This window comes from Macaca nemestrina, chromosome 4 (genome assembly GCF_043159975.1).
Source record: "Macaca nemestrina isolate mMacNem1 chromosome 4, mMacNem.hap1, whole genome shotgun sequence".
Classification (NCBI taxonomy): domain Eukaryota; kingdom Metazoa; phylum Chordata; class Mammalia; order Primates; family Cercopithecidae; genus Macaca; species Macaca nemestrina.
In genome coordinates, this window is record NC_092128.1 from 11,849,724 (window position 1) to 11,862,249 (window position 12,526).

Consider the following 12,526-nt stretch of genomic DNA (forward strand, 5'->3'; position numbering starts at 1 on the left):
CAAACACTCATGACATTATTCTACTTCTAGTGCATAATATCTTCTTATTGTATGGGTCTCTGGAATTCTAGGCTCTCCCAAATAGGCTCTCTGGGCTAAAGCAGCTCCTGGTCTTGCAGAGCCATAGGGAACTCTCATACTAAAATTGTAAACTAAGTATCTTTTAGGGATGTTGAGTAGTGTCGTTCGGAGGCAGGTGTGCTGGGGCTTTCTTTGACTTTTGCTCTCCTTCCAAAATCTAATGAAACCTGGTACCAACTCACATAAGAGGCAGACAAAAATCACAGTGAACTTCTGTGACACAACTTTTGCTATGCAGTGGAAATCAAGCTTTATTTAATTGTATAATATGTAGTCTGGTTAGAGATTTGTTAAAAAAGGTATTTATTTACATATTCGAACAAATCATCTTTGGAAGCACAGGAGTAAATATAATAAAGTCCCCGATTAAAAAACTTTAAAAATATTAAATTAAACCATAAGCAAGTAACTTAGAGCATATGTGATGAGATATTTGAAAACATGATGCTGCCGGTTTAAGGGCTGCTAACTGCTGGGATGAAGCATGTGCTGAAGTGTATCTGTTCTCCTGCCACAAGTCATCCAGAAATATTGAGTCTAACGTTCTGTGCTCCATGGGAATAAAACCTACCACCTACTAAGGGCTCCTCCCATTTTCTATTCTCAAAGAATAGCAAGTATCTACACTATTTCTGAAAACTCCAATGTTTGTTTTACATCATTGTGCCCAAACATAAATATGATGAAAAATGTCATGATTTTGTTGTTGTTCAATACTCCAAAAAACAAAAAAAGTTACTTGATTTTTTATAGACCAATATTTTGAGGATGAAAATTCTTACCACATTTGAGGGCTCTAATTTCTTCCTTCTGGCAAGATCAGTAATGTTGATGCCGTTGTAGTTGATGCTTTCCATGCAGCCTTTGAAATTCTTTCTACCGCTGGAACTGGGCTTGCCAGAAAAAGGGATGCCTCCAAAGGTTATCTTTGAGAAAAAGAAATTAAATGTAAACATCCACATTGTGTTGTGATAAACTAGACAAAACTATGAATACAGTCAAGGTCAAGTAGCTATACCCCAATCAAAATATACAAATATTATAGCATTCTGCCTCCAAAATCCATGGCATATTAAATTACGTTGTTGATGAAGTGTCTAATGGAGTCATTCGTTCTAATAATTAGATTATAACTTGAACAAAAAAATAGTAATGATCCTTTGCAATTTTGCTGCCCCAGAGGCATTTTATAACTTTTCTTGAGAATATTTAAAAGATTTTTTATTCAGCAAACTTCTTTTATCAAATAATATTAGAAATATATTTTTATGTTTATCATTCAAAGACATACTATCAATAAATGCCTCCAGTAAGCATGAGATAATCAGCACTAATTTAATAAGCTGATAAAACTGCAGCCCAAAGCAAGGGATATTGTATTTACCCTATGCAGACTTGTAGTCTAATGATCATTATTGTCAAAAATTCATTAGATTTATTTTGGATGTAGAAAATAGTTCAAAAAACATCATTACAATATTGATTAGGGACCATTTAGGATTTGGGAACTCAAAGGTGAACAGTGTGGGCTTAAAGATATTATAGGTCTTTTAAATCCTAAGAAATAAGACAGTACTACTTACTGTGTTCCTCTGTCTGCTACTGCTTATAGAAAGAAAATACCTATTTCTTACGTATTTTTGATCAATACATATTACAGCATTAAATCTACATGACACAAAATTGCATTTAGTATTTGCATGGTGAAGGATGATATTCACTATGATTAGTAAGTTAGTAGTAAATGAAGCCAACTGCTAAATATAATTATAATATCAAGATATACGATACTTGTAATACATATCTTTTAAATTATCATACAGAATTACCATTATCTAATTTTTTTTTTTTGATTATCAGCTTCATTAAAATGCCGGAAAATATTCTGTGGTCCAACCACTTCATTTTCAATGAGAATATACAACTATAAAGAATCAATGACAGCCTAACATCCTATCATTGGTTACATTAGGGATTGGGGTTAGAACTCACTAAATTGTTAGGAATCTGTTAACTTGAGCCTGTGGTGCTTTTCCAGAGCACGTTTGATGGGGTGAAATGAAAGCAATGAAAATGAAACAATGAAGTGAAGACATTTTTAAAAATTGGGACTTCGTATTCAAAGCATCAGCCAAAGAGTCTGTGTTCTGGAAGGGTCCATAAACAAATTAGGTTCTATTATTTAGTGTTATGGCATCTTAAATGCTGAATTAGTTTTAGAGGGGGAAACACAAATTATGGTTTATGACGTGATGGTAAAAATAAACAAAGGCCTCATTTAAAATAAATTATTATTAATGGTTAGCTGAATATGTATTATTTGCCACAGAGTTCACGTATAAGAAGGTAAAAGGAAAATTGAGAAAAAATGTATCCCAAAGAATCAGAAAACTACAAAGAAGAAATAGAGAGTAATCTAAAGTAGAATTATTGGGGAAATGTTTTCAACTTGCACTGAAATGAACATATTAGGTACCACCTAAGTGTACCTAGCACCAAAGGCAATCATTTTTGATACTAAAATGGAGTACTATGTCTTCTGTTTACAATCTTTTTCATCAATTTTTCCCCAACTGACAGTAATAATATCATCAGTGTATAATATTATTAAACACATATTCCTCTGTGTGCATATTTCTTTAATTTGAACCTTTCACTTTCTTCAGGGGATTCAAATTATCCTTACAGTTTCTCTGCTTTCAGCAACTCTAGGCACCAGTCCAACTCATCAAGGTGCTCTGGAAAAGGAATGCAGGCTCAAGTTAAAAGATCCTAACAAGTAGTAAGTTCCGACCCCAATTCCTAAGGTAATTAATGATAGGATATTAGGTTGTCATTTATTCTTTCTAGTTATAGATTCTCACTGGTGGGCCGGGCACGGCGGCTCACGCCTGTAATCCCAGCACTTTGGGAGGCCGAGGCGGGTGGATCACCTGAGATCAGGAGTTCGAGACCAGCCTGATCAACATGGAGAAACCCCATCTCTACTAAAAATACAAAAGTAGCTGGGCTTGGTGGCACGTGCCTGTAACCCTAGCTACTTGAGAGGCTGAGACAGGAGAATAGCTTGAACCTGGGAGGCGGAGATTGTGGTGAGCTGAGATCATGCCATTGCACTCCAGCCTGGGCATACAGAGACACTCCGTCTCAAAACAAACAAACAAAAATACAAAAAAAAATTCTCATTGGTAAAGTAAACTGCTTGGACCACAGAGTATTTTCTGACATTTTAATGAAGCTGATAGTAACAAATATTGTTGCAGTTGTCCGATTAATATTCAATTATTCCTGTGGCTCATATGATACAGTTATCAATGCTCTTGCCACTCACTAACCTTGCCTCTAAAGAAATAACTGCATTAACTATTTTGTTAGCTTTCAAGTGTTCACAAAGTGTGGCAGGGACTATCAGATACCTCTACGGATCCTTTCTTCCCACCCTCATTAGGGAAAAAACAATGCTTTTCAGCTGGGCACATTGCTCCCAGTCAGTATAATAAATTATCAACTTATTTGAAGCCAATTTTGGTCTCATGATATTTTAGTGGAAGGGCTGTATGTGATTTTAAGAACTGTCATTAAGAGGGGGAGGGCAGCCGGGCGCGGTGGCTCAAGCCTGTAATCCCACCACTTTGGGAGGCCGAGACGGGCGGATCACGAGGTCAGGAGATCAAGACCATCTTGGCTAACACGGTGAAACCCCATCTCTACTAAAAATACAAAAAACTAGCCGGGCGAGGTGGCGGGCGCCTGTAGTCCCAGCTACTTGGGAGGCTGAGGCAGGAGAATGGCGTAAACCTGAGAGGCGGAGCTTGCCGTGAGCTGAGATCCAGGCACTGCACTCCAGCCTGGGTGACAGAGCGAGACTCCGTCTCAAAAAAAAAAAAAAAAAAGGGGGAGGGCACAGTCTTGCTTCTCTTCCTTCTTGCTAGCTGAAGTGCAAAGTGAAATGTTAGCAGTGGTCTTGGAGTGATTTGCAACAGGGATAGAGGAAGAGCAGGATGAAAAAGGACTGTGATCTTGAAGATTGTGGAGGGGCCATTTGAACCTAGAGCCATCTGCCTCCAGTATTCTTTTACATAAAGCAGAATAAATGTGCATCCATTAAACGTAGCCTATGTAATCTTAACTCACATATATTTTTTTCTATTACTTCCTGTTGCCTCCTCACATAACCCTATGTGAAGAATGCGATTAAATTCATTTCATCAAAGGGGAATATGAATTGTCCACTGTCACACAACCATTAAAGGGCAGAAACAGATTCCAACTCGGGCTTCTCCTCTGATTGATTTTCTTCCTAGCCAGTCTGTGGTTCTGCAATGGTCAAGAGAGACTCATTCCTCTACTTCCCTAGCAGAGCTGTATTGCGAAAGATAACGGCATAATATCCACAGTGGGTGTGCTCTGAAGAACAGAGAGAATCTAGGTCAAACACCATTTTGCTGCTCTGCCCTTTGTTTTTTATTGGCTCTGCTGAGGAAAAATGAAGTGAAGTGTACCTGTGTACCACCACACCAGTCTCGGGCCACCCTGTAGCTAGCAGACTGATTGCAGGTGACGATTGGCTCACTTCTGCAGTGTACGCAGCTACAAGAGGAGGGGATGAGACAAACTCTTAGGACTAGGTCACAAAAAACGTCCACATAGGCTGGGCGCAGTGACTTAAGCCTCTAATCCCAGCATTTTGGGAGGCCGAGGTGGGCAGATCACCGGGCCAAGAGATTGAGACCATCCTGTCCAACATAGTGAAACCCCGTCTCCACTAAAAATACAAAAATTAGGGCCAGGCGCAGTGGCTCACGCCTGTAATCCCAGCACTTTGGGAGGCCGAGGCAGGCGGATCACGAGGTCAGGAGATTGAGACCATCCTGGCTACCACGGCGAAACCCCGTCTCTACTAAAAATACAAAATATCAGCCAGGCGCAGGTGGCGGGCACCTGTAGTCCCGGCTACTCGGGAGGCTGAGCCAGAAGAATGACTTGAACCCAGGAGGCGGAGGTTGCAGTGAACCTGGATCACGCCATGACACTCCAGCCTGGTGATAGAGTGAGACTTCATCTCAAAAAAAAAAAAAAAAAAAAAAAAAAAAAAAAAAAAAAAAAAAAAAAAATATTCCACATAGAGTTACATCGAAGGAGTGAACTTGTATTCCATCACTTCTTTCATGATGTTCATCTCCAGGAATTGTGGTAAATATATTTAACTTACGCTAGCAGTGCTGTGCTGAATCCGCCTCAGACTGGTTCACAAGAACCAACTGTTAAGCAGAGCTATTATTAAAACTTCCACTACATAAGCTATAAATTAAATAAATTACATGAAACACAACATTCATAACGATTCAGAATTTATCTCTACACTTTACTTTCATATAAGTTCTTGAGGTCATTTACATTTATTGCAACTATATGATGGAAATATCATATAATTGTGTGCTGTTTGGCACCTCTTCCCAATTCCCGGCTCAGTTCCGTATATGGTAGCATGAAATCAACCATGGTGGGAAATTTGCCCCATGAAAATTAACAACTGCTATATATCAGGGCATTCCTCTGACCGTTCCTCCCTGGAAAGAACTGGTTGTTAAGCATCCACCAGCACACCCCTACCTTTGGGCCTCAATGCCTTTGTCGTTAGTGTACTCTAGAAGAATAAAGGCAGTATAATTTGGGGGAAGCAGGACATTGAGTCGTCAGGTTTTGTGAAGATAACAAGACCACCTTTCTCTTCCTTTAGGCCAAAGCCTTTAAATAGTTCAGTAATGAACATTATATAATTTGTATTATTTTAACTTTGAAGCTAATTTTCATGCAGTCTGTGAGGTTTGAGTGTAGTTAGTGTGTGGATATATCAAGGAGATAAGTGCAACAAAACTAGAGACTGACTCTACTCTAATATAGTCCCTGAGGTGTTTTTTTGTTGTTGTTTGTCTGTTTTTCATTTTGTTTTGTTTTTAAGATGGAGTTTCGCTCGTGTTGCCGAAGCTGGAATGCAATGGCATGATTTTGTCTCACTGAAACCTCCGCCTCCTGGGTTCAAGCGATTCTCCTGCCTCAGCCTCCCAAGTAGCTGGGATTACAGGCGCCCGCCACCATGCCCGGCTAATTTTTGTATTTTTAGTAGAGATGGGGGTTTCATCACATTGGCCAGGCTGGTCTTGAACTCCTGACCACAGGTGATCCACCCGCCTCAGCCTCCCAAAGTGCTGGGATTACAGGCGTGAGCCACCGTGCCTGGCCCAGTCCCTGAGGTTTTTTCTAAACAAATAAGCAAAGGGAGTCCCTTCCCATTAAGAGAAAAGTATAGCAATATAAAGGTAGGCACAGCCACTTTTATTACATTTCATGCCAATAATTGCGGTCTCTAAGGGGACAGTAATCTGACAGTAGCCAGAAATGTGAAGTCTACCCTGATTCTTTGTCAGTTAATTTAAATTTCTTACTAGTGATTTTGTCTAATAAGTAAGTCCTGGGTATTTTAGTCTATCTCTGCAGCTCTCAAACATGGCAGTGTATATAGATGGGCTTCAAGGTGTCCATGAAACTGCTGATCGAATATAGAAAGTGTTATGTGTGCATGAATATTCATAGACTTCATCACACACTCAACAAGGTTTATGACCCCAAATTTTTAATTTCGTTTTTTGAAAATTAGAATTATATTTCCTCATTCCAAATGTTTCAGAATTTTCACCTCTTCTATGGTACTTCAAAGTTTATTAACGGAGGATGAATAATTCATCTTTAAGATCTCTCATACATTGGGAGATAAGTCACATGATCCAAGATACATACTAACTTAGAGAAGATAGAAATTTCTGCGATTTTCACATACATTTTCTTTTAACAATCAGTTTGCTTTTAAGAGATTTTTTTGGGGGGAGGGATACAATATTTTCCAATAACCTTAAATTCATTTAATGTTAATAAAGTCTCCATCAGTGTTTATATAGCATATTCTATTCTTAATTTTTTATTTAGGCATATATATCATATATTCATATTGCAAAAAAATAGAAACTATTTAAACATAAAGAAAATAGAAAACACAGCTATCAATCCTGTGTTTTCCATTTATTTTATGATAAGCATATTCCATATTCTTTTTTTTTTTTTTTTTTTTGAGATGGAGTCTCGCTCTGTCGCCCAGGCTGGAGTCCAGTGGCCGGATCTCAGCTCACTGCAAGCTCCACCTCTCGGGTTCACGCCGTTCTCCTGCCTCAGCCTCCTGAGGAGCTGGGACCACAGGCGCTCGCCACCTCGCTCGGCTAGTTTTTTGTACTTTTTTAGTAGAGACGGGGTTTCACCATGTCAGCCAGGATGGTCTCGATTTCCTGACCTCGTGATCCGCCCGTCTCGGCCTCCCAAAGTGCTGGGATTACAGGCTTGAGCCACCGCGCCCAGCCGCATATTCCATATCATTAAAAAATTATACATAAATATACATAATACACACATATATACATGAATACACCCCCAATTTCAAAACTGGGGGCCAAGGAACATGAAGATGGTGCATAAAACTAATAGGGGTACCATAGTATGTTTGAAATTTTTAAAGAAAACACAACAATATTTGACACCTTTTGGACATTGTGTGAAACTCTAGCTTAAAGTAGTTTACTGTTCCAGTATTAGATAATGTGTCATTCCTTTTAATTATGTGCTTTTTGGATTTCGTCATTACTCTGATTTAGACAGAGTATCATGTAAGTTAAAAGTGGAACAGAAAATTAGGATGCCAGTGGCAAATCCGATCCCCACTCTGATAAACATACATAGCATTCATCCCATTAGTAATAATTGCTGTTGTTTAAGAATGAAATAAAAATCTACTTTCACTTTTATTTTATGTTTATTTCTCGAAGTGGCTACCAAAGTCTCAGGACGTAAATTGTTAAGTTGTTTGGACCTAACGGCTCAGGACTGCTGAGGAAAAAAGTTCAAAGACACTAAGGGCTATGTGAACTAAGAAAGTGTGGAAACTTCCAGCTAAGTAATAGCATTGCATCCCTTTTATTTTACCATTCTGCTGCTTTTGTATGTCTAGTGTTATCCTTTTCTCCTAGGATGTATAATACTGTGACAAACATCTTTTTTTCTTTTTTTCTTTTTTTTTTTTGAGGCGGAGTTTCACTCTGTTGCCCAGGCTGGAGTGCAGGGGCACATCTCGGCTCAGTGCCACCTCCACTTCCCGGGTTCAAGCGATTCTCCTGCCTCAGCCTCCTGAGTAGCTGGGATTACAGGCGCGTGCCACCACACCTGGCTAATTTTTGTATTTTTAGTAGAGACGGAGTTTCACCACGTTGGTCAGGCTGGTCTCGAACTCCTGACCCTGTGATCCACCCGCATCAGCCTCCCAAAGTGATGAGATTACAGGCATGAGCCACCGTGCCCGGCCGACAAACATCTTAAAGAGCTCACCTACATATATGATTAACAGTTTTAATGGATATTTTAAGGTTGAATTGCTCTCCAAATAATTTAAAAATATGATATACCTACTCTTAAGCTATGGGAATATATTTTTATTTATATAAACATGATCAATGATTATTTTTAATCTCTAATTATTGAGAAGATGATATATGTCTTTTTGTTCATAGACAATCGTTTTAAAATAGTCTATATTTTACTTTATTGCTTTGTGATATTGACTCTGAGAAAACAGAGCTTGACAAAAGACCCATCTACAGTCATGTGTTTCTAAATGACTTAATATAAACCAGAAACTAGGATTTCTTATTCAATACTTTATAATAAATATTAGACAACCCTCTGTATGTAATGTACTTCACATTCTCAAGAATTGATAACGTGATTAACTATAAATGAAAGGATTACAAATTAAATTTATTCTGAATTTATTAAATGACCTAGATAGCACAGTCCCTCTCTTCAAATTATTACTTTAGTACTAAGATTTGTATAATATTTTGAGTATTCATGATTATAAATTTAGAAATAAAATGAAACAAATTAATTCGGTTTTTAAAATTGTCAGTGTCTTTTTGTTTAGAGAAGAAAATAAAAATGGTGTAGGTCGTAATATAGTTAACAATAATACAGTACAGTAGGAGAGTGACGCAGTTGCCCGACGTTTTATCACAATTTCTACGTCATCATGTGTACCTCGTAGTCCAAGTCCAGGTAGTCAAACTCTCCGTTGGTGCGGAAGTGCTGCATGCTCCTGTCCAGCGTGAGGTTAATGCTCCGCCCCTGGCGCTCAATGACCACGGAGTGCCAGTGGTGGTCATCCAGCAAACTTCCGGTCATCACTGATGTGTGGCCATATATGGGGCCAAGCTGGTTGCTTCCTGCGTACACAGGAGTGAAAAAGAAACAACGCAATGACACTCTGGCCAACACTGTGAAGCAGAAGGTCTTTCATTTACTGCCCCTAGAGGCTGACATTGCATCAAAGCTCTATCCATTTGAGTTAACCTGGGATACCAGTAAGTAATGACACTTAAAAATACTTTATGTTCAAAGTACATACAAGTTATTAAAGATGGAAAAAAAGTACTTTTTTAAAAAGGGGGAAAATGAGTGTTTTATGACTGTGCAATGAATTCTGCTAAATTTTGGTAGGTTTGTTATAAAGTCAGTGCCACGTGGGCTTTTACACAAGTCTGCTGGGTTCTGATGCTGGCTCCACTGTTAGCTTGGGGTCCAGGGCAAGTTGAGAATGCTTGGTCTCCATTTTCTCATATATACAATAGGGAAGATAATAGTACCTGCTTTGTAAGGTTGCTTGAGGATTAAATGAGTTACTATAGGCAAAGAATTTAATACACTTTCTGGCATATAGTGAACATAACTGTTACCTGTTAATCTTTTATTACTGTTATAATTATTATTAAGACCACACAGCGTGACCATTTTTAATTTTTGTTGACTCCAAAAGCCATTGTTGTAAAGAGAACACTATGTGATTGTTAATGGCATAGAAAATTTACTTATCTTTTAATTAAAATGATAACATTAAGAATTATGTATGTAGTATTTCATTTTGAAATAAGATCTCCATAGCAACACAACTATAAATACAAGTAAAAGATTGTTAGAATCCAACATGTTTATTAAGGTCGCCCCTGGATACAGTTTACATATTTTGTTTCATCTATGTTGTCTAACACGTATTGCTTTTTATGGTGAGGCAAAATTAATCACTATAAAAATATAATAGGATTTCAGAATAAATAACATAATGGAAATAAGAGATAAACAATTGACTGTCACATTAAATTCTTCCTTTCCTTTCCTTTCCTTTCCTTTGTCCTTTCCCCTTTCCTTTCCCCTTTCCTTTCCTTTCTTTTCCTTTCCTCCTTTCTTCCTTCCTTCCTTCCTATCTTTCTTTCCTCTCTTCCTTTCCTTTGCCTCCCTCCCTCCCTCCCTCCCTCCCTCCCTCCCTCCCTTCCTTCCTTCCTTCCTTCCTTCCTTCCTTCCTTCCTTCCTTCCTTCCTTCCTTCCTTCCTTCCTTCCTTCCTTGTCCTTCCTTCCCTCTCTCCCTCCCTTGTCCTTCCTTCCCTCTCTCCCTCTTCCTTCTTTCCTTCCTTTCTCCCTTTGTATGCTAATGCCCCCATACCTTACATTTTCTATTATCTTCCTAGAACATCTTTTCTTCATTTATGGTGATGAAATAAAATGTTGATGTGTGATGGTAAATCAGTGTATATGTGTAAAATGAAACAAGGAAAAGGAGAGGGAAAAGAGGAGGAAGAGGAAGAGAAAGAAAGAAAATGAACTATCTTAGTGAAAAGGTCACATTGAGTTTTATTTAAATATTTACACTAGAAGACTGAGCAGCAGGCAGATACATCTAATATTTAGGTAACCGCATTAAAGAATGGCAGTAGATATTTGAGTGCATATTTCTCTCTGGCTGTTGTAAATTCCGGTCAGTCAGTAAACTGCTTTCCAGTGTAAAGCTAATAAACTTTTTTTGGTAAGGTCACATAGTCAGTTATTTCTTTGAAAACAGTAATGTCACACCACTATAAGACACAGTTGATTTTAAGAGGTTACTCTACATGTTTCGTTTGGGATAAAAAATGAAAAGTTTGAAAAAATAAACATCTTTAGATATAATTCAACTGCAATTTAAGTCCAAATATGTAATTTGAAACATTAATTACAATGTCAAAAATTGGGAAAAAACTAAACACACAGAAATATGTTGATAGCATTTAAAATGTCTGTGCTAACTTTTAATTGTATGGGGAGATATTATATAATATTAAACAATATTTTAATGTGTGCACACACATGTGCATGTGTGCATATTTTGTGTGCATGTTTTATGGAAGTACACATATTTTGTTTCTGGTTACTCTCCCCCCTCTTCCTTCTTTTCCTCTATTGGGTTTTGTTTTAAAAATAATTTCAGGCTATTTTCCCCCGGTAGCACAATGAACACACGTTCCTTATTACAAGTAGAGAATATTATGAAGAAACAAGTGAAATGTAATGTAAAAATATTTCCACCTCTAAAAATAATTTGGTCTATTTCCTTCCATATATTTTCCACAAACAGTCATGTACCACATGATGACATTTCTTTCAATGATGGACTTCATATGTAATGGTGGTAACATCAAATTTAATACTGTATTTTCATTGTATCCATTGGATTTTTTGACATGCAAATACTTACCAGTTTTTTACACAGTGGACTAAAGTATTCTGTACAGTAACATGCTATACAGATTTGTACACTAGGAGCAATAGGCTCTACCATATAGCCTAGGTGTGTAGTAAGCTACACAATTTATGTTTGTCTTTGTATACTCTTGTGTTTACAAAGTGTTGAAACTCACACAGAATTTCTCAGAATGCATCCTCATTTTAAAGTGACACATGACTACATATATTTAATTAGATTGATAGATTGATAGATTTTATATCCTACAGGTTTTGTTTAATATTATATAATATCTCCTCATACAATTAAAAGTTAGCACAGACATTTTAAATGCTATCAACATATTTCTATGTGTTTAATTTTTTCCCAATTTTTGACATTGTAATTAATGTTGCAAATTACATATTTGGACTTAAATCCTAGTGGTTATTTCTCTTTTTACCTTATGATTTTTGGACCAAAATACTGTATTGTAAGAGATTTCAAAGGTCCAAAGACATATTGTCTAGTTATTTTCCTGAAAATATTTTCTGACTTGCAGAACAATACAGAGGATCCTTTTTGTCAAATACTCACCAACACTGATATATCACTTTAAAATGTATTTACTTAGTTGACCAAAAATAAGCATTGGGTGTTTATATTTTTTTCTTTTATGACTTATCTTGTATATCATTGGCCTCTATTTTCTCCTAATGTCTTGGCATTATTATGTAGTGGTATAATTTCTTATTCATGATTGATACTAAACCAGTATATTTGACATTTGTATCTTCCCAGGTTTTGCATGCATTTTAA

General features: G+C 37.3%; 1 protein-coding gene across 1 annotated transcript in view; it reads right to left on the reverse strand.

Moving 5' to 3' along the window:
- LOC105474842 (contactin associated protein 2) overlaps positions 1-12,526 on the reverse strand; it is a 2,256,224-nt gene that overhangs the window by 1,279,899 nt on the left and 963,799 nt on the right. The window contains exons 6-7 of the mRNA XM_011729645.2: positions 9,217-9,401; positions 864-1,007 (exon numbers count right to left, since the gene is read on the reverse strand). Coding sequence (XP_011727947.2) covers positions 864-1,007; positions 9,217-9,401 — 329 coding nt within the window. The remainder of the gene's footprint in view (positions 1-863; positions 1,008-9,216; positions 9,402-12,526) is intronic.